General features: G+C 37.2%; 1 protein-coding gene and 1 pseudogene across 1 annotated transcript; one reads left to right on the forward strand and one right to left on the reverse strand.

The window, feature by feature from the left end:
* The first annotated feature begins 5,951 nt into the window (after window positions 1-5,951).
* LOC137710722 (phytochrome-interacting ankyrin-repeat protein 2) lies at window positions 5,952-8,830 on the forward strand. Its single transcript, XM_068449829.2, has 3 exons — window positions 5,952-6,708; window positions 7,814-7,985; window positions 8,136-8,830. Exons 1-3 carry the CDS (start codon window positions 6,592-6,594, stop codon window positions 8,348-8,350), a joined length of 504 nt encoding a protein of 167 aa, XP_068305930.1. The 5' UTR covers window positions 5,952-6,591; the 3' UTR covers window positions 8,351-8,830.
* Window positions 8,831-16,257: 7,427 nt separating this feature from the next.
* Window positions 16,258-19,267, reverse strand: LOC137711263 (F-box/kelch-repeat protein SKIP25 pseudogene; annotated as a pseudogene).
* Window positions 19,268-25,525: the final 6,258 nt, after the last annotated feature.

Below are 25,525 nucleotides of genomic sequence, written 5' to 3' on the forward strand. Positions count from 1 at the left end.
GTTAAGTGTTCAATCATGGTCAGCTATCCGAACAGGTGGTTCTCGGCTGGAAGTCCCTTCTGAAATGCTGCATTGACTACCATGTCATCACATCTGACAATCTTCGATTTCTTTGCCTTGAACCTCTTCACGTAGTAACGAAGAGTCTCATACGGTTCTTTCTTGATGTGGAATAAGTGGTCAGACTTTTTCTTGATTGATTGGTACGACGAATATTCCTTAATATAAACCAAGGAAAGTATGTAGAAGTTCTGGATTGATTTCGGCAACATAGTGTAGAACCAGTCTTGCACCTCGCTTTGTAGGATCATAATGAAAATCTTGCAAACGCTTTGTTGTTCCCGTAGAGATTCATGATGTTGCAGTACTGTTTAAGGTGCCTTTCCAAATCCTTATCTCCTTTGAAAAAGGTGAAATGAGGCAGCATGAACTTGCAAGGTGGTTCCGTATGCTTAATCTCGTATGTGAAAGGCAAGCTACTCATGTTGGTAACATCTTTGCGGAACGCCTCATCAGTGGTCTCAATGCACTGAAAATCATGCAGTTCTTAATTAAGAGCATGTCTACTTCTTTCTGGATCTACCTCTACTGAGGCAATGGTGCCTCTGTACGCCTCTAGTGATAGTCTGCAGCTATGCGCTACTTGTTCGTGCCACAACTGCAGTTCACATCATTCATCCCTGTTTGGCAAACGGGCTATTCATGGTTGCGTTTGGTGTTGATTGCCAGTCAAACTTGAGATGGAACATTGTTTTGCTTATTCCCACCCTTGTGATGCATTCAAAGGAATGAAGTGGGAGGAACTCTCTTTAAGTCGAGTCAAGAGTGAACACTGTGTGCAAAACTAGGTTCAATGTTAGTCGAAATGTGGACCTAACCGTGAATGTACGCATGCGCTAAGTCAGGAGTGAACGCTTCTTTGCATCCTAAGATAGGAGAAGATGTTGTCCAGAGGGTCGAGACGAGAATATACACTACCTGAGCCCTCAGTTCATGGCTTGTTAAGTGGCTACTTACCGAGGAGTTGTTGGAAAAAAACATCATCATTTGCCCTTGTCATGCTTCGGGACACCTTGACATGTGCTAAGTCTCAATGTGCTCTAAGAGTTTACTCACCATGGTTGTCTACATTGCGATGATGTTTGTCAATTATGCGACTTATTAGCATGGTATGGATCACCATTCAAGATGGAAGAGCTCGGTTGGTATGTATCTCCATGAGTGAAATACGTATAATGGACATCGTACACGAAATTTAAGCCTGGATGCATTAAAATTGTAGAAAAAACAGAGTAAAAAACCATCGGTTTAGTTGCCACTTCGATGGTCAAGTCGGCATGTCTAGGGACCTAGAGCCAGTTCAACTTAACCGATCTGAAGGTGCGGCCTGATCGCTAGAGATATAAGGGCGCATGTTGAGTCGTGGGTCAAGCCCCATGGACTGCTAGGTTGGGCATCATGCGATGGGCTTGCTGATTTTAGGCTTTGGAATGTTAAGCCCGCTGGGCTCTTGCTGTTGTTGCAGCTGTGTACACCTAGGCATCCTACCCTTGTCTCGATGGGGCCTGCACAAGCTTACTGTGTGCTTGTATGGCTGCAGGTTAGGCAGCAACGCCTAGTCTAGGCTGCTATGATGACAGTCATGGTGGTCTTTAGTGGTGGCAGGGTTCTCTAGCTGCCGTGTTAAGCCGCACAGGGCCATGTTAGGGTATCCGTTCTTCGGTCCATTTCCAAGTACACCATATGTACCATTTGTCGTGGTTTCAAAATTTTCAGTCATGTTCACTTTTCTCTAGGGACTAAAAAAAAACTTTGTCAAAAAATCCAAAGACTGTAAGTGTGCAAGAAAATTAAAGAGGGGAAATTTGAGAAAATGATTATGAGAGCCTTCTACAAGAATTAAATTAGGCTTTCAATGAAAGCATCAATTTGTAGTAGCAAAAATATGTCGTTTCAGTCCACAAATTTGTACCTACAAAACAATTAAACATTTTTCTCAAAGACCAAAACCACGTTCTTAAGTTTTTTTTTTTTTTTTTTTTTTTTTTTTTTTGAGAGGGTTGTGGTTTGGCCAATGGATCTCCAATGCTTTAGTTAGTTTCTCTGAAAGTTGCATAGGGCAACCACATGTGCAGGGTTTGTCATGTCATGTGTCAACATCTCATTGGCTAAGATGTGTCATTTACTGGATGGAGGAAATAATTATTTCGAAGAAATTATTGAATAAATAATATTTTAGAGTTATCGTGCAAAATCATTGATTGGATTTGATTGTGATTCCTTTTGGATTTGATTGTGATTCCTTACTTGATTTAGTTGATCTTCAAAAAGGAAGGTATAAAGATAAGGATTTGATTATTAATCTTATCTTCAATATTTTTGACCTTTCTCCTTGCCATGGCAATGGAGCTTCAAGAGATTATAGCCACCGACAGCTCAAGTCTTCAAGAAGGCTAAACTACGCGTGGAATCTAATGAGGAAATCTTTGTCATTCGTAAATAAAAATTCTCATGTCAGTTCCAAAAAATTTCATAGTAATTTTTTTCTCCACAAAAGTCTCTCATTTGAGTAGTCTAAAATCAACAAAACAAATTAATTATGTTACATAATCGATAACCCACTGCTTCGACCTGTTCCTTTTTCTGCATTTTCAAATATATTGTATAGGTAGCTAGCTAGCTCTGTTCATTCTCTGTTTGTTGGAGAGCCAGACTGGAGGGTTTAAATTTGAGAATTAGAGTAGGGGTGAGTTCTGAAAATCGAAAAAAAAGGGATCAAACACTAAATCAAAATTGAAAAATTGAAAACTGAAAAAAACCGAACCCAAAAAAGGAAAACTGAACGAACCGAATTTTATTGGTTCGGTTTCGATGTTAGAGGTTTAGAAACCAAACCAAACCGAACTGAACTAAATCTCTTTACACTAAGACCTGGTTTGGTACTGAGGTGATTCTGAAAAAAGCTGCTATCAAAAAAAGCTGGAAGCTGTTTTTGTGTTTGGTAAACACTCAGCTTCATCTTTTTTTCATAGTTTTGGATGAAAAAAAGCCAAAAACAAGAAGCTGCAAAACCTAGCTTTGAAAAATCGGCTTTTTTTCACATCTGTTTTACATAAAAGTTTACCAAACACTCTAATACTGCTTTTTTTTTTTTTCAAAAGCACTTTTATAAAAAAGTTTACCAAACACTCTGCTGCTTTATTTCACAGCTGCTTATTTTCACAGCACAGCAGAAGCAGCTTTTTTTCAAAGCACAGCAATACCAAACCAGCCCTTAAAATGATGCCTTTTTATGCTTAGTATTTAAGCCTAAGCCTATAAGCTTGATCTTAGTATTCTTCTTAAATAATAAATAAAATAAAAGCCAAATCTTAACTTTCTTCTTGAAAGCCTAGCTGGTATCTTCTTCTTAGTGCCAAACTTTTAACTCTTTAGCATTAATTGAATATGTTTTCTCATGCTTTGAACCTTTATATTTACAAGGACATGATAACCTTCTTTGCCATGAGATGGGATGTTTTATAGGGTTTAGTGGCACAGAGGAGATGACATCACAGATTCACAAATTGGCATCGTATGCTTTCATAACTCCAATCTTGTGTTCTCATGTGCACCAAATACCACCATGGTTCACCAAAAAATATTTACAAAAAATGCCACCATGTGGCTTTGAAATTTGTTGAAATTATTTAACTTCCTCTAATGTTTTTTACTAAAAGTCCCTATTTGATTGACGTATTGTTTGGATCCAAAATTACATCAGTCCGTGTAATTAAGGTCGTTGAATAAGTATAGCTCTCAACCATTGGATAGGAAAGTTAAGATAATTTTATTATTGTTAAAGGATAATATTATTGTTTTTATCATAATAATTATCTTTTAATATGAATTATCTTGACATATTTTTAAATGGGATAGATAGGATGCGGATTATATCCCCAAACAAGCGGTACAATTCAAATTGATTTGGGATGTCTGGCTTGTGGTTGTGGTGACAGATTGACAAGTAGTAAGAAATGAATTTAAAATAAATTTGAAATTCATTAAATAGGGATCAGAATACATGGATGGGTGATGGAATTATAATGAGATAAGAAAGCCTAGGTAGGCTAGGCTTTTGGTCATAGGATAAGCATGGATAGGCTTTTATTATCTTTGAAAAGTCAACCATATGAAGATAGGCTTTAGCCTATGCCACAAATTAGTTATTCTATGAGTTTGAGTTTCAATTGGTTTCTACGAAATTATCAGGCCGTGCCAAGCAAAAGTATGGATGTTATAAATACAGAATCGCAGGCAACATTTGAGGGACCCCTCCAATTCAACACATAAATTTCCCTGCACAAAGCTTCTCAACAACCTTTGAGATTTTATCATCTTCCCCTTTCTTTTGTCAACACATCTTCAGTTTGAATAAACAGCACTGTGAGGGCAACAGGTGACATCTTCAGTTTGGATAAACAGCACTGGAACCGTAGAATCAGCCGATCAAGGAGCACCTTCAGTTTGGATAAACAACACTGCTTTGAGACCGACTGGTTATGTATCCAAGTCTCGGTCGACAAGGACTTTCGAGTTCCTATTGGTAGTGGTCATCTCATCAACTTTCTCTGCGAAATGAGGTGTTACAGATTACTAGGCTCGACACATTGAAATCCGAGTTGTTTTATGATTACAGTTTGGACTTTCAAGTTCCTGAAGATAGGCTTTAGCCTATGCCACAGATCAATCATTTTATGAGTTTGAGTTTCAGTCGATTTCTACGAAATTATCACGTTGTGCCAAGCAAAAGTATGGATGCTATAAATACAGAATTGAAGGCAACATTTGAATGACCCCTCCAATTCAACACATAAATTGCCCTGAGCAAAGCTTCTCAACAACCTTTGAGATTTTATCCTCTTCCCCTTTCTTTCGTCAACACATTTTTAGTTTGGATAAACAGCATTGTGAGGGCAACGGGCGACATCTTCAGTTTGGATAAATAGCACTGGAGCCGTAGAATCAACCGATCAAGGAGCGCGCACCTTCAGTTTGGATAAACAACATTGCTTTGAGACCGACTGGTTATTTATCCAAGTCTTGGTCGACAAGGACTTTCGAGTTCCTGTTGGTAATGGTCATCTCATCAACCTTCTCGGCGAAGTGAGGTGTTACAGATTACTAGGCTTGACACATTGAAAGTCGAGTTGTTTTATGATTAGATAATCGCAAGTGAGTTTCAGAGTTCGGCATTCTAACAGCCGAACCACATTTATTATCAAGACATATATCTCTTTCGAGTACTTGTGTCCATATAGCCTAGTGCCAATTCGGCATGCTTATACTCTTACGAATATAATCGCCGTGACCGAACTAGGCGTCGACGATTCGCGAACTTCACAGAACTAGCAGCCTTGTCTTCAGGCTCTTGAACCCAAAGGTCGAGATGTGTTCCTTCCTCGGCCACAATTGCAGGATCAAGAAGTCAGCAACATGCTCAACACAACATCAACACATTTTACTCCCTGGTCGAGCTCGGCCGTCGAGTTGGCACGCCCCGCACACAACCGAATGATGTAATTAGCTTATTAATTACTCGGTATGCGCACCACGTAAGCTTAGTAGTTTTCAAGGTCAACACATATACACAAGACTACCTCAGTGTATAGTGAAGACAAGATAAAAGTCATTGTTATGTTGCTATCAAGACTTAAGAGGAATGCTAAGATCAGTTGTTTAAGTGTGCAATATTAATAAAATAAGAAAAACCAAAACTGAACCGAAAAAAATCGAACAAAAGAAATTGAACTGAACCTAACAGAATTTTCGGTCCGATTTTGGTTTTGGCAAAAAATCGAACTGAATGAAACTGAAATCACTTGTAAATTAGATAGTAAAAAAAGGGCAGGTTTGTAAATGTACAAGACAAAGTGGGTACTTTTTGTTAAATTTGAAAGTGTGAGGGTTTTGTTTTATTATTTAGACTTGCAAATATCGAGTATTTTTCGCTAAATTACCCTATTCCTTCCTCCTCTGGCTTTTGCCTCTCTTTCCTTTTAGGGTTTGGTTTTCTTCAGGTTTCCTACTCCACCGGCAAGCCCTCTCCCAATCCAACCAGAATTCCTTCTCCTCTGGCCACAAAACCAATTGGGAATCCCAAAAAATAGAGGATCCTCTCTCTTTGCCCCCAAAACCATCACAAAGTGTCGTCGTGTTACATCAACAATGAATATAATCTCATCGGCTTCCGTCGTCTCCGTCGTCGTCACCTTTGAGATTGAGAATCTTCGCGTCCTCGGTCCCGGCTTGAATCCTTTGGCTCCAAACTACTGCATGGCCAATCATTCTCGCTAAGTCTCTCTTTCTCTTTCTCTCGCCCTTTTCTTCCTAAATATTGTTCTTCCGGTACTTTTGTTTTTTTTTCCTACTCTTTTCCGCTGTCATCTTTCCTACAATTCATGTAAATCTTGGGTTCTGGGATTTGAATTCTGGGGTGAGAGTTGTTGTTGTAGTTGCGTAAAAGTGGGCTTGGTTTTTCTTTGTTGGTATCAAATCGTGCGTTTTTGGGTTGTGGAAGAAATTGAAACCTTGCCCCTAGAGGTGGAGGTAATGGGTACGCTCAGGCGGAGCTTGTCGCGGCGGCGGTCGTTTAGGTCCGGTGTGGATATGGATGATAGAGGATGGACTATGCTGCACATTGGTTGTCGAAAGGGTGATCTTGGACAGGTAAATTCTTGGTCTCATTGTATTATTCATGTTGTAGTTGTTGAGAATGTTGCCAAATGCTTGGTTATAAAGATAGAATAGCATCCGGTGAAATCGATTAGGTTTGGATGGTGTAAAATCTGGTTAAAACTCGAAACTTTCATTAGCCCTGCAAATCGAGTTTAATGCGTTATTGAACAGAACCTGCCAAAACTAATCTTCTATACAATAGGGATGATAAAGTCCGGTGTCGCATAATTCTTTTCTGTTCTAAATTATTTGTCTGGATGATAAATTAGGTCTCAGAAAATTTGTGACAGTCAAGGATTTTTACATGCTTTGCACAATCTAGTTGGACATGGACCTTAGCTGCATTACTTGTATGTTATTACTAATTAAAGATTTATGTGTGTGCTATGATAGCTGGAGCGCGAACGTGTTCTGTTTTTAGACTGAGTACTTGTAATTTATTTGTGAAGGGTCCTTTAGGGTACTTCAAATGAGTTTCTGGATTTGAATTTTGAGTATAAATTGCATAATTGTCTTTAGATAACGACTCTAAATTGTCTTAGAGTTCTAGATTTCTACTTTAAATTGACTTCCAGTTTATGAAATTAATGGAACTGTAAATTGACTTTCAGATTGCTACTGTAAATCATGAAATTGATAAAATAACTTGTTAGAGACTTGTGTATTCAATGTTACTCCCTAGTCCCTGTAAAGTGCATCACCTCTTTGTTCAACCTTTCATCGTCTTACAGTGTTTTTATATATTGTTTTGGCTTTTACTTATATAACGAGTACAAAAGCTACTTGTTTTGTGTTATTGGGTTATTTTTCTGAAAAACCTTCTAAGCACGATTACTTAGGAGAGAAAGTACAGGTCTCTTTTGACTGTGTTGACAAAAAATATGACTCAATGGTAACTTTAAGTGGCTACAAGGAAATGAAATTAAAAATTAGCACCCTGGTCAAAAAGTACTGTCTATTTTTAAATTAATATCAAATACAAGCTTTGCGTTTTCTTGTACTTTTTGTTACATGTTGTGCCCCAACTATTTTGTTTCTTTAAAAAAATTAGTCACTAGTCATTTCAAATTTTTCTGTATTTTCTTGCTTTTGGAAGGTGAGGCGGCTTCTTGACGAGGGAATGGATGTGAATGCTGCTGCTTGGGGTCGCAAATCAAAAGGGGTTACCCCTCTCCACCTAGCTGCTGAGGGTGGCCATTTAGATGTTATGGATGAATTACTTGAGCGTGGAGCTAACATTGATGCCAGAACTAAGGGTGCTTGTGGCTGTAAGTAGCGTTTTACAGCATCACTCTCCCTTTCTTTTCCTCTTGATTTTATATATTTTGAAGTTTTTATGTTTTAGTTGAGTAGATGAAGAAATATAAATAGTTAAGATATTCCCTGATGTGTTCTGCTTCCTTTATTTGTTGAAACAGGGACTCCGCTTCACAGTGCAGCCAAAGAGAGGAGGAGGGAAGCAGTGAAATTTCTGGTAGAAAATGGAGCATTCTTGCCAGATGACATGTATGATTGTAGGTTTAACCCTCCACTCCATTACTGCCCTGGTCTTGAGTGGGCTTATGAGGAGATGAAGCGTCTTCAGCTAGAAAGTGCATCGTCAGGGGAGAGCTCGTGCAGCTCTGAAAGCTAAGTGTTGCTGCGGTATTGTCACAGTTGGTTCAGTGATTGGTCTTGTTATATCTATATAAATATATAGCACGCACAGATAAATAAGATGCAATATGCCTCTGTGTCACCATCGTGTGTTTGTTTGGTTGCTGCTGTCTTGCGTGAAGGATGTTCAGGTGCTTTGTTATCATGGTTCTTTTAAAAGTTTGTGTTTTCGAACTTACTGTGGGTACTATGATGTTCGTCAGGGGAGTGCTCCGGTGGCTCTGGAAGCTAGTGATCGTTTGGACTTGTAGCATTCAGGTTGGGGATTGGTTTGCTTATATATATTATCTGTATATGCCGGTGCTGCTCATAGAACAATCTCATGGCTTCCGTGTCACCATTTTATGTATGTTTGGTTCCTTATGTTTTGTATCTGAAATGTTCGAGTGTATTGTATGATTGGTACCTTCAACAATACTGTTGTATGATAATAATAATGATGCCAACTTGTACCTTTCTTCTTTCTTTGAAACTATGATGCGCGTATGTTTGTTTAACTTTGTGGACGAGGAAGTCAGATTTAGTTCTTCTGGTCTATTGACCTGGATATGACTTCATCAATGAGGCTGCCATGAGTGCAGGTTCATTTGAGTGTATGTTTGCTCACCTCAATGGGGCAATGATGCTCATTGCACACTGCCTTGTATATTATTGTTAGATGAGTTTAAATATCGAGATTTGTATGGTAAATAGATTAAATTGAACTCATCTAGTGGTAATTATTGAGGTGGTCGAGCAAAAATATTTTCGGTTCATTTTGTGGATGGTTCTAGTTTGCGTCTGATTCAATTGGTCTAAATAAACGATAGAAATTTTATTAGGTTTGAACAAACGATTACATCATGGGCTAAAGTATCCCTCCCTTGAAACAAAAGAAGTCACTAAATGTGTTGCCTTATTACAAACACGTGGAGCAAAAAAATTTCTATTGACCTCAATTGCATTTGCAAACACTGAATGTCAAATAACAAAACCTTCGAGCAAAGCGTCATGTTGAATTTTGAACCATTGATCATGCCCACAGGACATTTAGAATCTGATTCCACCTGAACCTCTAAAAAGCCTTTCTCTACGCAAACCAAATGAGCCGCCCTTATCGCTTCAGCCTCCGCAGTTATACTTGATTCGCAGGGGAAGTTACCAAGGGCACCAGCCCCCTTAAAGATGCCTGCAAAGTCCCTTGACACCCATCCAAAGCCACCTTTCCTAGTCGCCTTTCGCCAAGCTCCATCACAGTTCACCTTGCTTGCGCGAAAAGGTGGTCGCTGTCTCAACAGATAGGGCTAGACGCTTCAACCTGAATTGGACGCCGCACTTCATCCACCGAACCTCTTGCCTTGGTTTCATATCTTACTTCAGCCGTGGTATTAGGAATAGGAAAATGATACACACTTTTGTTTAACTCTCGCACATTTATGTTTAATTATGTTCGTTTTCATGCGCTTTATTCAATTTGACGACAGAAAATAAAGAGAAATGTGAGAAAAGCTAAAAAAAAGTGTGCAATCACATTCCTTAAGAATACCCATGAAGAATGTAGACAATACATAAAGCATGATAGTGCCCAACTAAAAACTAATCAAGAACTTAGCTCCTTCCTCCTAATCTGCAACGTCAAATTGTTATAGTAATCCAATATGTACATGTTCAAGAAAATGTTTCTGTTTTTAATGGTATTTCATGACACATTAATGATAAACTAATTATCCTCTCTACGCAGACATCGAGCCAAACGGTATGCTAAGTCAAACCAGAGTACAAGCCCCACAATATGCCTATGTGGGAGTTTGAAGTCAAATTGAGTATTCCAAACATTTGCTTGCTTTCTACTAAACCAACTCCATGAAGTTTATTATAGTTTTATCAACAAATGGTCTTTGAAATTGGGACTTCTCAGTTTGGTCATTGAAATTGAAAATCGCATAAGTCTTCTCAAATACAACTCATAATTATTTTTTAGTATGCCCAAAAAACGAGCACATACTCTATATGTCATTATATAAGTGGGAGGACACTTCAAAAAAACCCTTTCTCTACTTATATAATTACATATGCGTACCATTCCGTATTCCGAGAACATTAAAAATCTTCTTCATACTTATTGCTCCCCTTCCTCCCTTTTCACTTTTGAATTTACCATGATTATTTGTTGCTCTCCCACTACACCACACCGCACACGTCCTATACTCTTGGTCTTGGACCGCATTTATTTTACACATGAACAGATTCGTCGGCCTTCTTTTAGAGAGGTTTTTTGATGTATAAGAAACATAGTTCGATACATCAAATATAATAATTTAATTGGTTAAAAATTTAAACAAAATTTTTTTAACCAATTATATTATGATATTTGATAAATTAAGTTATATTTCTAGCACACTAAAAAAAATTCTGAAGGACATCGGCCCAACAGCACCGCAACGGGGGCCTCTTCACACTTCTGAGCATCTCCATCCCATTAGTTAAATGATCACCTGAAAATAAAAGGACAGGAGAATTATTCCAATTCAGTCGCCAAATCCTACATGAATTTGCTAACAACATCCATTACTCCTCCAAATTAAGTCATGAGGGTCCTTCACTTGAAAGCCCAACATAATATAGATAAACTGTGAGTGCTCCTTAGTGCTTGACTTGGACAGAAAGAAGACCTATCTTTTGTTGTTAACTAGGTCTGAAAGTAATAATTTGAAGTAAGAAAATAAGCATGTTTTCTAGACTCCAAAACTTCAAAATGAATAATATAAACATCCTTTATTCTCTAAGAACCGTGTGTGGTATAAAAGTTTTAATTTAATACTATAAAATTTTAGTATTCGTTAAAATGATGAGTTTATTTAACATTCGTTAAGTCTTATATTCCATAAAAGCAGCTCTAAGATTCAGACTTTTCATTTGCTAGATAGACTATGACCATTAAAAAGCATAAAATAGAATGATTAGTATTTCTAAGCTTAAAGAACTAAAACTCTCCTTACGCTAAAGTCCACCACACCTTGTACTTGGCTCTACTACTGTGTGTTGGACTGATAACTTATGTTAACCGACAGTTTATAAAACCCGTGCTATTCTGGACTTGAATCCAAAATGAAAATCCAGTCCATGATGCTATTTAATAGCATTAAACAATGACATGGGACTTGAATCCATTTTAATGATTCATAGTATATCCCATCCACCCTACCAAAAGAGCTTTTCTTGATCGTTTCTTGATCAATTGGAGTGATAAAAGGCTTCCATTGTTGCTCAAACACTAAAATTTTCAACCATGTTCTTGTTATATTATCAAATTGTTCATGACTTTGCCAAAGTATAATGTAGTACTGGAATCCGGTCATCATTCAAAGAAAGCAACTTTTTTAAATAATGGCACTTTATTGAGAGATTTCTTCATGTGACTCAAATACGAGTAGGTACATTAATTGTCATGCTATAAGTGAAAAGAAATTTAATACGTAATATAACAATCTGTGTTTTGGATACGCTAAAAAAACTCTTCAACTCTGTTGAATTACAATCCATCCAAATCTGTTGAATTTTACCTTTATTATTCTGAAAAGCATAGCTGGCTATAGTTGCATTGATATCTAAACATATCTGAACATCTCACACATGAACATTATCAAATTGTAAGGGCCAAAAATTGTATCCAGTGCTCTTCCAATTGAGGAGTGATAATGAAACCTCAGTGCTATTCCAATTGAGTGATAATGAAACTATTTTAAGGTGAGATTTTTTGTCATTCACATTTTCACGTTAATATCTATGTTAATATTATAAATATTATGTTAAAAGCATGAAGTGATAGAAAAAAAATTGTATCTAGTGCTATTCCAATTGAGGAATGCTAATACGAATTTCTTAAAGTGAGCTTTTTCGTAGAATTTCTCCATGTTTTTTATACAATATTATAATATTAGCACAAATATTAATGTTAAACTGTAGATGACAAAAAATATATATAGATAATCCCATTTTGAGAAAATCTTCTTAGTATTTTTCATTCCAATTTCCAACCTTGTTTTTTCAAAAGTAGACAAATTCTAACTTTCAGTAATTAATTGAATAATTCAATTGATATATGTCTCTCCTTTTCCTCCAGAGGATATTTTTCTCACAAAATAACCTGACCACTCTATTATCACAATTAAATAAATAAAACAACAAAATAAAAAGTTTAAAAAAAATGATAAACTTATAGCATCTATTTGTATTATTATTTGTACAAAAATGTTAATCTTACCACATATTTGTACCATCTCTAATAGAGACATGACTTACATATGTTGACGGACCCTAACTCTATTAGAGAGATGATTCAATGACAGTACAAAGGAAAAATTAGTTTATGGTCCCTAGTTTCTAATGTTCATTGACTAAGACCTTATTAGTTTTTAGATTTTAATTAAAATCCCTACATTAATATATTAATGAATTACATGTAAGTTACATAATTTTTATAAAAAAAGATTTAGTAATTGATTTAGAGTTTTAATACTCACACTTTTATTAAACCCCTAAATTAATTTTCAATTCAAACATTTCCCAAATAAAAAAATAAAATTAGACTAAGTTTGTACCCATTAAATTTTTATAAAAAATTTCAATTTTTTAATCTTATATGTATTCATTCTTAAATTTACCAATTTGTTAAAAATGTACCCTTTTTTAATTTAAAATGTACCCTTTTTCAATTTAAAATGTACCCATTTTTTATATAAAATTTCATTCAATCTTTTCTCTAATCCATTTTTTAAACTTATATGGATACATTCTATTTCATTGATTTGAGCAAAGGGCAGAGCCAAGTACAAGGCTCCCCAAGGCTATAGCATAGGGAGAGTTTGATTCTTCAAGCTTAAAAATATTAATTTTTGGGTTAGTTTATGATTTTTAATTGTCATATTCCACTTAACAAATGAATTTTTTTTTATTAATAAGGCTATTTTTAAGAATAATAAGAGTTAATAGATATTAAATAAACTCATCACTTTAACTGTAACATCCCACATCGCCCAGGGGAGTGGATCCTGTAAGCCTTATATATATTCTCATCTCTACCCATGGGAGTGGATCTTGTAAGCTTTATATGTATATTCTCATCTCTACCTAGCACGAGGCCTTTTGGGAGCTCACTGGCTTCGGGTTCCATTGGAACTTCGAAGTTAAGCGAGTTCGCACGAGAGCAATCCCATGATGGGTGACCTATTGGGAAGTTCTCATGTGAGTTCCCAGAAACAAAACCATGAGGTCATCTCCAACTGAAGGGTCCAAAGGGAGAAAGGGCCGAAAATAGCCCGAAAACCGTCTCCAACCGAGAGCTAGGCCAGAGGGCTGTGGAATCTGAGAGGGCCCCACGAAATCGAAGAGGGCTGGAGGGCTGGCCAAAAAAAATAGTTTTCCTGTTGGTTATAACCGACAGGAATACATTTATATTAAAGCTAAAAATAATTTTGAATCCAACGGCTAGCTAACGTCAGCTAGTTAGCGCCAGTTACTGTTGGATTCAATTTTATTTTTTTTAGGTTTTTTGGGCCTTTTTTTTTTTTTGAAAAAAAAAATTCTATTTTTTTTTCCTATAAATACCTAAACCATTCCTCACAAAATTTTCACCATTCCTACAACATTTCAATTCTCATATTTTCCTTCCTCTTTCAAAAATCTATCCTTCAATTTTTTTAATAATTTTGAAATGGCCTCGTCTGTAATGAAAGGTAGGGCTTGGACCCGAAAAGAAGATGAAGCTCTTTGCAAGGCTTATAGATGGGTGTTGGAAGATAGTGTGAGGGGGAATTGTCAAACAAATGACAATGTTTGGACTCGTGTGTCCAAAAAATACTTAGAGTTCTATGAAGGCACCACTCCAGTGAATATTTAAAACCACGAGAGTTGTTCTTCAAGATGGAAGAAACATCTTCAGCCAAGTTTGAACAAATGGCATCAAGCATTGTTAGCAGCCGCAAGTAGAAATGAAAGTGGCGCTAATTACTACGACAAAGTAAGTGTTTTCACAATTTATTTTAAATATTTAATTATATTACATTTAATTTCATAAATTAATTTCCTTTAATTTTTTTCTAGGTACGCCAAGCGGAGGAATGGTATATGGAGAGCAGCTCGAAACCCTTTCAATTTCACAGTTGTTGGGAAATTTGTAAAGAGTGGTTGTTATTTGAAGATCCACCATAGAGAGCTCCTATGCTGGTGTTCGGAACTACATCCTCAGCTGCAGATATGGATGAAGATGGATCTCCAACCATTCAACAAACAAAGGTAGAAAATCCATGTTCGGGTGAAGGTTCCATACCTAGGGCTATGGGACGAAACAAGGCACGAAGGTTGAAGGAAAAGGGCAAGGCAAATGATGATTATGCTGCTCAACATGAAGTGGCGGCCTCATTGCAATTATTGGAGGAGCAAAATGCCCTTGAGGCGGAAGAAAGGAAGTGTAGGCATGAAGAATGGGCCAAACAAATACAAGAAGAGATGGATGATAAGAATATGGAAGGGAACACTTCGAATTACACTCCAATGAGTAAGGCCTATTTTGATAGGAAAAAAAAAGAAGAAATTATGATCCAACGGCAGTTGTTTACCTTTGACTATACTTCTACGATGGCGGATGACGAAGATGATGTTGATTATGGATATTAAATTTAAGTTGTTGTAGTTTTTAAATTTAAGTTAATGTTGTTTTCGAATTTAATTTGTAGTTTTAAAATTTAATTTGTCGTTTTTAAATTTTAGTTGGAGTTTTTAAATATAAGTTGTAGTTTTTAAATTTAAGTTGTTGTTTTTAAATTTAAATAATTAATTATGTTTGGCCCTATGGCCCTCGGTTGGAGACAGAGGCAAATATGACATTGTACTGTTCATTAAAATGTTAATATCTTGGAGAATCCTGGAGGGCCAGAGGGCTAAAACGAGCCCTCTGGCCAACCATCGGTTGGAGATGGCCTGAGGGCGTGGTCGGGGCCTAAAGCGGACAATATCGTGCTACGGTGGAGTCGAGCCGGGGATGTGACATTAACCAATATTATATTCAATAGTAATAAATTAAAACTTTCATACCACAAATGGTTCCTTATTTTATTCACTTGAAAGCTTTGAAGGCTAGAAACCTGAAAACCTAGCATAAAATTCTTGCTTCAAATTACTACATTCAAGTTTTTACTATTATATAACTTTATGTAGGCAATATATGATTAAAATTTTGATTTCATAATAATAATTTTAGCCTAGCCCACTTATCGAATAATTTCTAACTACACCATTGGATTTGAGAATGTATCCATGTCAAGTTTAATAAAAGAAATTTAATAATGTTATTAAGGCTAATATATATATATATATATATATATATATATATATATATATATTGTGCTTTTGAAAAATGGACCCATGCTTTGGTACAATAATTTTTTGCTTAGTTTTGATGAACGTACCCATGTACACACACACACACACACACACACAATATATTGGAGAGTATAATTCATCTTTAATATTTTTAATCCCATAAAATATGGGTTTTATTTAAAATCTCATTAATATAAATAACTATAAATTTTATTCTTAATTTAAAAATATAATAACCTACGTAGAAATACATTATTACATTAATGTCAGGGACTTCGATCAAAAACTAAAAACCATCAAGGTTTTAGTCAAAGAACATTAGGAGTTAGGAACCGCATCTAAAGTGTCCCTAGTACAAATATGTTGTAAGTGCAACATTACGCTTATTTCATCTCTCTGATAGATGTAGAGTCCACCAACACGTGTGGATTTCATCTTTATTAGAAAATGTTACAAATATATGTGGTAAAAACTACGTTTATTGTAAAAATAAGTAAATAAATAATCAATCCACATTACTCATTCTTAGAAAGATATGAGCCCCGAAGGCGTTTCCACAGCCCAAAGCCTCAACGTCACTGCCGACACGTCCACCACAAATATCTCACCACCACAAACAACGCAAACACATCCACCTCTGACAGCAATCTGATCAACTCCTCTCAGCCTATCGGACTCGAAAATCTCTTCCCACACATCCTTGTTGGGATCGTATCTTCTCAAGGCACCATTGGCTTCGTCCACCACGTACATCACGTCCTCATCCATGGCTACCACCGGTCCTCTCCACCCAATAATCATCCCTTCCAACATGTCTTGCCACGTGTCCTTCTCCACATCATAGACAACTCCCTCTTTTGCAGCGTGTCTCTTAACATTGACCATGCAAAGCTTTCCTCTCCATCCCACAGCGTCAATCGCATCAGTTTTCATGATTTCTCTGCATCTCAAGCTACATTTCTTAGTAAAATTGATAAACACTGTGAACCTAGGAGTTTCCAAGAAGCATCACTCCTCCCACAATGGAATCAAGCCATGATGGATGAGCTTCATGCATTGGAAGAAAACAACACCTAGAGCTTAGTTCAACTGCCACCAGGAAAAAGGGTTGTTAGAAGTCATTGGATTTACAAGATAAAATTTAAGTCTGATGGTTCTATCGAGAGACACAAGGCTAGACTTGTAACTCGAGGTTTCACCTAAACTTTTGGGGTTATAAAGAAACATTTGCACATGTGGCCAAGATGAAATCAGTGAGAGTTTTACTCTCAGTGGCTATTAATTGTGGGTGGTCCCTCTATCAAATGGATGTGAAGAATGCATTTCTTCACGGAGAGTTACAAGAAGAAATGTATATGCAGCCTCCTCCAAGCTATATTGGCCTTAAAGGCAATGTCGTGTGTAAATTGCACAAGGCAATATATGGATTGAAACAATCCTCGAAAGCTTGGTATGCCAAGCTTAGTTCAGTACTAGAGAAAGCTAGATTTGTTCAAAGTAATGATGATTCCTCACTGTTTGTAAAAACTGGTACCAATGGGAAGTTGATGGTTCTCATCTACGTGGATGATCTCATCATCACAGGGGATAGTGCTGTTGAAATTGAGGCACTGAAACGTTCTCTACATCAAACATTTGCTATCAAAGATCTAGGGCGGCTCAAGTATTTTTTGGGCATTGAAATGGCAACTTCTTCAAAGGGGCTGCTTCTACATCAATGCAAATATGTACTGGATCTTCTTCAGGAAGCAAACATGCTTGACTGCAAACTTGCCATCACTCTCGTGGATTGTAAACTGAGACTCAACATAGAGGGAGAAGCCATGCATGATGTGAGTTATTATCAACGGTTGGTAGGGAAACTTATTTATCTCACTATCACACGCCTAGATATAACATATGCAGTGAGCTTGGCAAGTCAATTTATGCATTCTCCCACTGTTGATCACCTTCACATTGTTAAGAGAATCCTACGCTATCTCAAGGGTTCAATAGGGCAAGGAATCATTATGCGCAACAATAAGTCCGCTACCATTAGTGGCTACACGGATGCAGATTGGGCAGGGAATGCACTTGATAGAAAATCTACCACAGGGTATTGTACATTTATGGGTAGAAACCTTGTCACTTGGAAGAGTAAGAAGCGACAGGTCATTGCTCGCTCCAGCGCAGAGGTTGAATATCGAGCCATGGCAGCCACTGCCTGTGAACTTATTTGGCTTAAAGGGCTCCTTTCAGACTTAAGGTTTCCTACTCCGTCCCCGATGTCCCTTATGTGCAATAATCAAGTAGCCATGCACATTGTTGCCAACCCTATGTTTCATGAAAGAACCAAACATATTGAAGTGGACTGTCATTTTATTCAAGCTCAAGTTCAAACTTAAGTCATACGAACCATCTTCACACAAAGCCATGATCAACTGGCAGATCTCTTTACCAAGGCTCTGGCATCAACTCTATTTCATCTTTTTTTGGGCAAGCTTGGCTCAATTAACCTCCTTCACCCAGCTTGAGGGGAAGTGTTGAAGGAATGAAGTGTGTCCCGATGGGTTTAGGGTTAGCTTCTAGGGTTAGCTACCATGGGTAGTATCTCTAGGGTAAGCTTAAGGCCATATTGTTGTAAATCAGCTTTTCCTTAATTTAAGGGAAGTGACTGATTAGTGTAAAGTAGATAAAGCTTTTCCTTGATCTAAGGAAGATGACTGATTGGGTTAAGTAGGTGAGCCCTAGTTGGCTGTGATAAACAGCCTTCTTTTCTTCCTTCTAGTTAGCTGCTTGCAACAACTAACTACTCGGACATCTCCTCACTCTCCTTTCTCATATATACCTTGTCACTTGTACATTTGAATATACGAAAATACATTGAATCTCAAAGCTAGAAAATCTACACCAACCAATTGAATTAACTTGGTACTTTTCCCTTTTGATTAAGTCCCACTTCTCCACTGAATGTGCAACATCCATAGAGAGGTGGGACCCGATCCCACTCGCCACGTAGACCACGTCACTTAGCACTCCTACCACACACCAACGGCGTGGCATGGTGAGTGGGGGACCGAAGGTCCAGTTTCTGGTAACTAGGTCGAAGACCAAAGGGCGAGGGAGAGTGGGGAGAAAGTTGTGGGTGGTGGCAACGAGGAGGATTAGGTTGCCAGATGCGGAGACGGATTGGATGGGGAAGTTGCGGGATATGAAAGAGGGGTGGCGGAGGACGAGGCGGAGAGGTGGGTCGGGAGGGGTTGGGGGGAGGGGATGCCAGTCGGAGGAGATCGGGTCAAAGCTATAGAAATGAATGGAATTAGAGGAGGTGAAGGCTGAGGAGGAGAATAGGGCGTAGAGAGAGAGAAAAGGAGGGAAGGAGGAGGAGTAGTTAAGGCGGGGCCATGAGGTGCAAACGGAGAACAAAACGGAAGGATGGACGAATGAGAGGCAGAGTAAGGCTATGCTGACCAAGCAGGAGGGGCTGATGTTGGTCGTCGTTTTGACTCTGTTTCGTGCGTTCTAAGGGAGATATGGAAGGCTCTGCCTCCGACATTGCCATAGGAAAAATTATGACGAATAATTTTGTCGAAACATGTATTATTCTTATAGTGAAAGCAAAGAAAGTTATCCTTTTCGCCTTTAGAACCTTGTTTTGGTTTGTTTGTGTGAGAAGCGAAGATACATAAATAAAGAAAGGAGTTGTCGAACTCAACTGACATCGTTCTTGCTCTGGTTGGCAGACAGACACAGGAGAAAGTGGGCAATCAAAATAATGTCAGCACCCGGTAACGTGATAATAATAAAAGACAAAAGCGGGTGAGAATATGACAATGCGCTACTTTTTGTGTGTTTGCCTGGTCCACCGAAAATGGCAAAAGCTTAAAAGGCATAATAGGTACCATCTTATATTAATGGATCCCACTACGTCCGGCAAAATTATACACGATACGATAACCCTATACAAAAATTACACGAAATAATTAAGTGTTAAGGTTGAAATTTAACATGTAACAGGTGAACACGTTAGTAGCCGGACACTCGAATCGCCCAACAAGTATCTATTTTCTACCTATTTGTTTCAACCCGTTAAGAGTATGGCTGATTTAGAAATTTTACATGAGAAAGATTTGGTCCCTCAAGGATTGAAGAGGAAATCCTCCTCAAGATCCTTAGTGAGCTATTCACAAAAACTCATATTTATGTTTGGAACTGTTTATATTAAAAAATAAATTAATTAATTAAAAAAAAAAAAAAACTAAGATTGTTTAGTTATCGAACTATATAAAAATATATTGACAGATTTGGTAAAAGCATTACAAACAGTATATTCATTTTTTTCCGTTGAATGACTAAATAGCTTTAATTGATTTCTTGTTGAGTGATTTATCATATGAACAATATGCTCATAAACACAAAGTTTGTGAATAGGTCACAAAGTATTTTGAGGAGAAACTCCTCCTCAACCTAAAGGAGCCAAGCTCTTCTCGTTTTACATACCTACAAAAAACTAACATGAATTCACCACCCATCTTCTTTTCTCCCTTCCTCCCTAAGTTTCATCACTCATCACAACCATCGCACGCAATATTTGAATTGTACACGAAGTTAACATGAACCAAATTTGAAGTAAATAGAGTAGTACTCATACTCAACTAAAACAAAATTTGCTCATATGCACATTACTTGCTCCCGAGAAAAGAACAAGACACAAGAGTCAAGAGGGGACAGAAGAGGCAGCGGAACACCCGATCGAGAGGAAACCCCCAAAAAAAGGTTTATATCATTCGTAAGATAAATAAGTTAACGTGATGGAAAAAATAAAAAATATATAATGATCATAACCAATAGAATGGATTTGGAATATTTGAACAAAAATTATTGAGAATTTAGAGAACAAAATATATGAAATTTTATAAAATTAATAAAAAGTTAGAGAGAACAAAGAGATTTATAAACCTTAATATTATTGTGGCTAGAATTTTCAGGATAAAATACATGAAATTTCAAGAAGGAGAGGATAAAAAACTCAAAGTTTATTATTCTTCGGTTGGACAATGTGAAAGAATATTTTCTTTGATAAAACTAAATCAAACTTTAGATTTTAATTTTTAGAGTTATTGATTATAAAATAAAATGTTAAATGTAGTTTTAAGATGGGTGTTATTGGAATTGAAAAGAAAAAGAAACCTCTTGTTTTAATTATTAGTGAATATAATATAAGAATTTTGTGTAAACTAAAACCAATATCATACTAAATTGACCAAAACAAAAAGTATAATATTAAATTATTTATAAAGGATGAATCATGAAAGGGTGAGGGTAGGCATACTAGACTTATAGTGCCTCCGCCTCTGCAAAAAGGTAGATAAATATAAAATTATTGAGACTTTTATTTGTAAAAAATTGAACGAATATGATTTACATGATTTTTAAAATAAGATATAAAAAATAAATAGTTGGTCACTAAAAAAATATTATGGAATGAGTTCTACAAAAATGTGTGTCAAAAGTATGTGGCCCGAAATCTTAACCCATAAATATATTTTTTCGTTGCTATAAAAGAACAAAGGAAAAACCTTGTATCGGTATTTCCATGCTACGTAACCGGATGAATGACATTTATGACGAATAATTTTGTTGAAAATTTGTTATTATTTCGGTTCTAAAAGCAAAGAAAGCACACTTTGGCTTTACAACTTTGTGGTTTGTTTGTGTAAAGGATACATAGAGAAAGAAAGGACTTGTCAAACTCAATTGACCTAGTTCTTGTTCTGGTTATCGTGTTTGCTGGCGATGGCAGCGAGACGACGACAACAGTGGCGCATCTACCAATGATGACGACGAGTGATCGTTCATACAGCGGGGTGTGGATACCCGATACATACTTTAAGGTTATTCGATGTTTTGAATAACATGGTGCACTCCGTTTTTACTAATTCAGAGTCTTTATCACGTTTGACTTAGGAAATCTTAAATTTACTTAGAAAAGTTATTGAAAGTGTTAATTACAGGTGCAAGCTTGACTAGCGTTGACAATGACAAGGCGCCTGTTGTGGAATCACGATCCGAATTTCTATGACTGGATCCATTGAAATGTTTGATAAAAAATGTTGATAAACTTACATGCCTTTGATTTTATTCTTTTGTGGAGTCACGAGATGCAAGTAGTTAGATGTCATGGAAGCAAAGGTATTTGTCAGAAAAAGGAACAAAATAGAGATCCCAACCGACAATACATTCAAGATAGCCATCTGATATCATTGAGGGTGTGTTTGTTTCCCTTCACTAGCCCTCATTGGACTGGACTAGATTAATAGTCAGTCCAGTCCCATGTTTGTTACTTCACGAGACTAGCTTTAGTGGGAGTAAGCCGGACTCGCCTCGACTAAGGACCGTGCTAGACGGTCTTAGCGAGAGACGTCGCAAACCATGGGACTAGCTAATCCCTTTGATCGCTCTCTGCTCGCGTCCTCTACTCTCCTCTCTGCTCGCGTTCTCTCCCTCTCCTTGTCCCCAACCCTGAATCATGAACAAAGATCATGATTCGAACTTCAATCAGAGAACTCATGAGCTCCGTCGTCCGATTCACCTCCGCTCAGACCAAGCTCATCGGTCGCGCCCTCAGACCCAGAAAACAGGGATATGAAGAACTTGGCCACAAGCTGCATCTTTGTCCTGTCCCACCTCATTCCCGCCGCTGAGGAATAAAAGCAGAGAAACGGACGACCACCACAGCCCACCCCATATATCCGAAAGAAACAATTCACATGGCATTGGCTTTGAACAGCATAATCCCCCACACCACAGCTTTAAGCCTAAACACTTTTGTGCCCTCTCCCAGAAAGTCCTCGAGCCCTCAATTCCAAAATAAATACAAAGTTTCAGCTCGCTCCGTTACCCGCAGCTCCAGCACCCGCTCCGTTACCCGCAGCTCCAGCACCCGCTCCATGCCGTTTTCTTTGAGTCAAAACAAAATAAATACAAAGTTTCAAACTTTAAAAAATAAGAAGGAGGCCAGAGTAATTTGAGGTGGATCGGAAGAAAAAAGGAAGATGGGAGAAGACAGAGGAACAGAGAAAGGAGAGGTAAACAGTGGGCGGAGAAAAAGAGAGGTTTAGACAGAGAGAAGATGTCGAACAAAGAAAAAAGAGTTGAAAGAAGATGATTCTAGAAAGAAAGAAAAAAAGGTAAAATATTATAAAATATTAGTATTTGATTAAATTTAATAATAAAATATTAAAATATATAAATTATATAATATAATACTAAAGTACTGCTTTTCAGTTCGACACTGCACCAAATGTTTCATTAAATCAGTCCAGCTTAGTCTAGTGTAAGCCAGTCCAGCTTAGTCCCTGAAGCTAGTTCAGTCCGAGATAGTCCGGTGCAACAAACGCACCCTGAAGGGATAAGGATTCACTCTCCCTACTTTTTTCCCTTCCCTTTCCTATCCTCCTGTTTGAATGCTCAATATTTCATCTTTGTAGAAAAAGAAAAAAGTAGAAAGAGAAAGAAGTAAAACAAATCATGAGAGGAGAGGAGGGAGGAAAGAGAAAAAGGAAGGGGTGAGAACTCATTCCTCATTAAATTAAACTTTGTCCCTCGATTTGATTCGATGGGGACTCCACCCCTCGTGCCGTCGGAAGTTGGAAGGCTGGGTTGGGAATTTATCATGGTAGGCTGGGAATTATCAAATTATGGATCAATTTTTTCCGAGCAATCGTGAATTTTGTCTTCTTGGTCTTCTTCATGGATTTCATCGTCTTCTACAACGTAATTAGGAATATGAAAAAGATCTGAATCAACGGTTCAAATGGTGATTTTGGAGGCTCCGGTTCAAAAGATCCAAAGAGGATATGAATCCCTTTTATTACCTTCAAATTTTATTTTGTGGCATTCTATTTAGGATTTGACAACTCATTGGAAATGCTCTTATAGGTTGGCTATAGTTACATAACTTGCATGACTATCAAAATTGGAAGGGCCAAAAATTGTATCCAGTGTTATGCCAATTTCCAAGCACTAGTTTTTTTCAAAAGTAGACAATTCGCGCTTTCAGCGTTTAAGAGCAATTGAAACGTCTCTCTCCTTTTCTCCACCAAAAGGATTCGTTGCCTCACAAAGGTTAAAAAACAAAACAACAAAATAAAAAGTTACAAATACATAAATAAATAATCAATCGGCATTGCTCAGTCAGGGCAAGATGTCGATCGCCACGCCTCTAGCCGATATTCTGCCGTCTAAATTGCAGAAAAGATTCGGATTCGAGTGGACAGGGTGAAGCACATCCGTTTTTTTTTTTTACAGAATGTTAAATTGTCACATAAGTCATCAAATTCACTCTTTTAAATTGCGAGTGCTCTTCAGTGCTTGACTTGATCAAAAGAAGACGTACTTTTTTTGTTAATTTGGTTTGTCAGATCATGCATTCTACAGGGAACCTCATTTTCAAGTTGTGAGGAGGTGCGACCGTGCGAGCGAAGACAACGAGCGTGTTTTGGACTCATAGCCAATGTCAATCAACAAGTTATGAAACTTGTGCTATTCTGGACTTGAATCCGAAATAAAAAAATCAGTCCATGATGCTATTTAATTGCATCAAACAATGGCATGGGACTTGAATCATTTTAATGATTCATAGCATGTCCCATCCGACTTACCAAACAGGCCCCTTCTTGATCAATTGGAGTAGTAAAAGACTTCCATTGTTGCTCCATCTTTTCAACATAGACAGAATATAGATCCCTTGCCACCACTAGTCCTCAACTCACTTGGATCTCCAAATTACTCGACGAAATTGGGTTTTGTTTTCCGTGCACTCCTGATCTCTTCGGCTTCTAATCCAATTTTTATAATCCACTTAACGTACGAAAAGTTCTTTAATTTTGGTTATGACTAAGGGAATTGTTATTAATACTCCAAAAATCTCATTTGGCACTTCAAACATTTTATAATTAGAAACAAAAAATATACTTATGAGGAGTGTAGAATGAGATTTTTGAGTGCTAATAACAGTCTTCATGGCTAAATGGTTATTTCCAAGAAAGTTGCAGCTAATTATGTATGTAGTTAAGATTAGGGCTTACTATGTTTTACACCCGCAAAGCTTGGGATGAATTAAAAAATAGACCATAGGGTTTAATTTTAAGGAAAACTAACCAAAAAAGCTTAAAAACTTTAATTTTAACCAAAAACCACCTAATAACTTTTTTTAATGGATAGAACAAAATCTAATATCAAACCAGCCCAACAAAATTAACCCAAAAAATGTAATTTATCCAACTTCCAATTTTGCCCTTAACGTCATGGCTTTCCCGTTTATTTGGTCCGTTTCGCGAGAGAGGAAAGGTATACAGATCTCAAATTTATTTATCCGTGATGTCTGTAATTTTCTCTGTGATGTCTATAGATCTTCTGCTCCGTCAAATCAACGAGCTCCCATTTTACTTGATTCTTTGGTTTTCCGACTGACTAGGTAATTTTCTCTTCCAACTAAATTAAGATTCAACTCCTCTCTGTCTTCCCTCTCCAATTCCAACACACGCATCAACAACCACCAACTCTGAAAAATGGCAGTGGAAACCTGATGCATGTGATGAACAGATGCAGATTGCGTAGATAGATATGCGACTTGATTTTCTATCTTTTGTTTGATTGATGAGAAAATTGAGATTAATTAAGATGGGAAATAAAAGCCTTCTCTATTTAGCATTCTTCAACTCCCAAGCCTTTTGACACTGCCTTTTACAAACCTTTTAAAATCCCTCGCAAGTTCGCAACCCTTTGAAATTATCTTCCAAAATGTCACTGT

This window comes from Pyrus communis, chromosome 6 (genome assembly GCF_041283825.1).
Source record: "Pyrus communis isolate YQ-2024b chromosome 6, ASM4128382v1, whole genome shotgun sequence".
NCBI classification, from domain to species: domain Eukaryota; kingdom Viridiplantae; phylum Streptophyta; class Magnoliopsida; order Rosales; family Rosaceae; genus Pyrus; species Pyrus communis.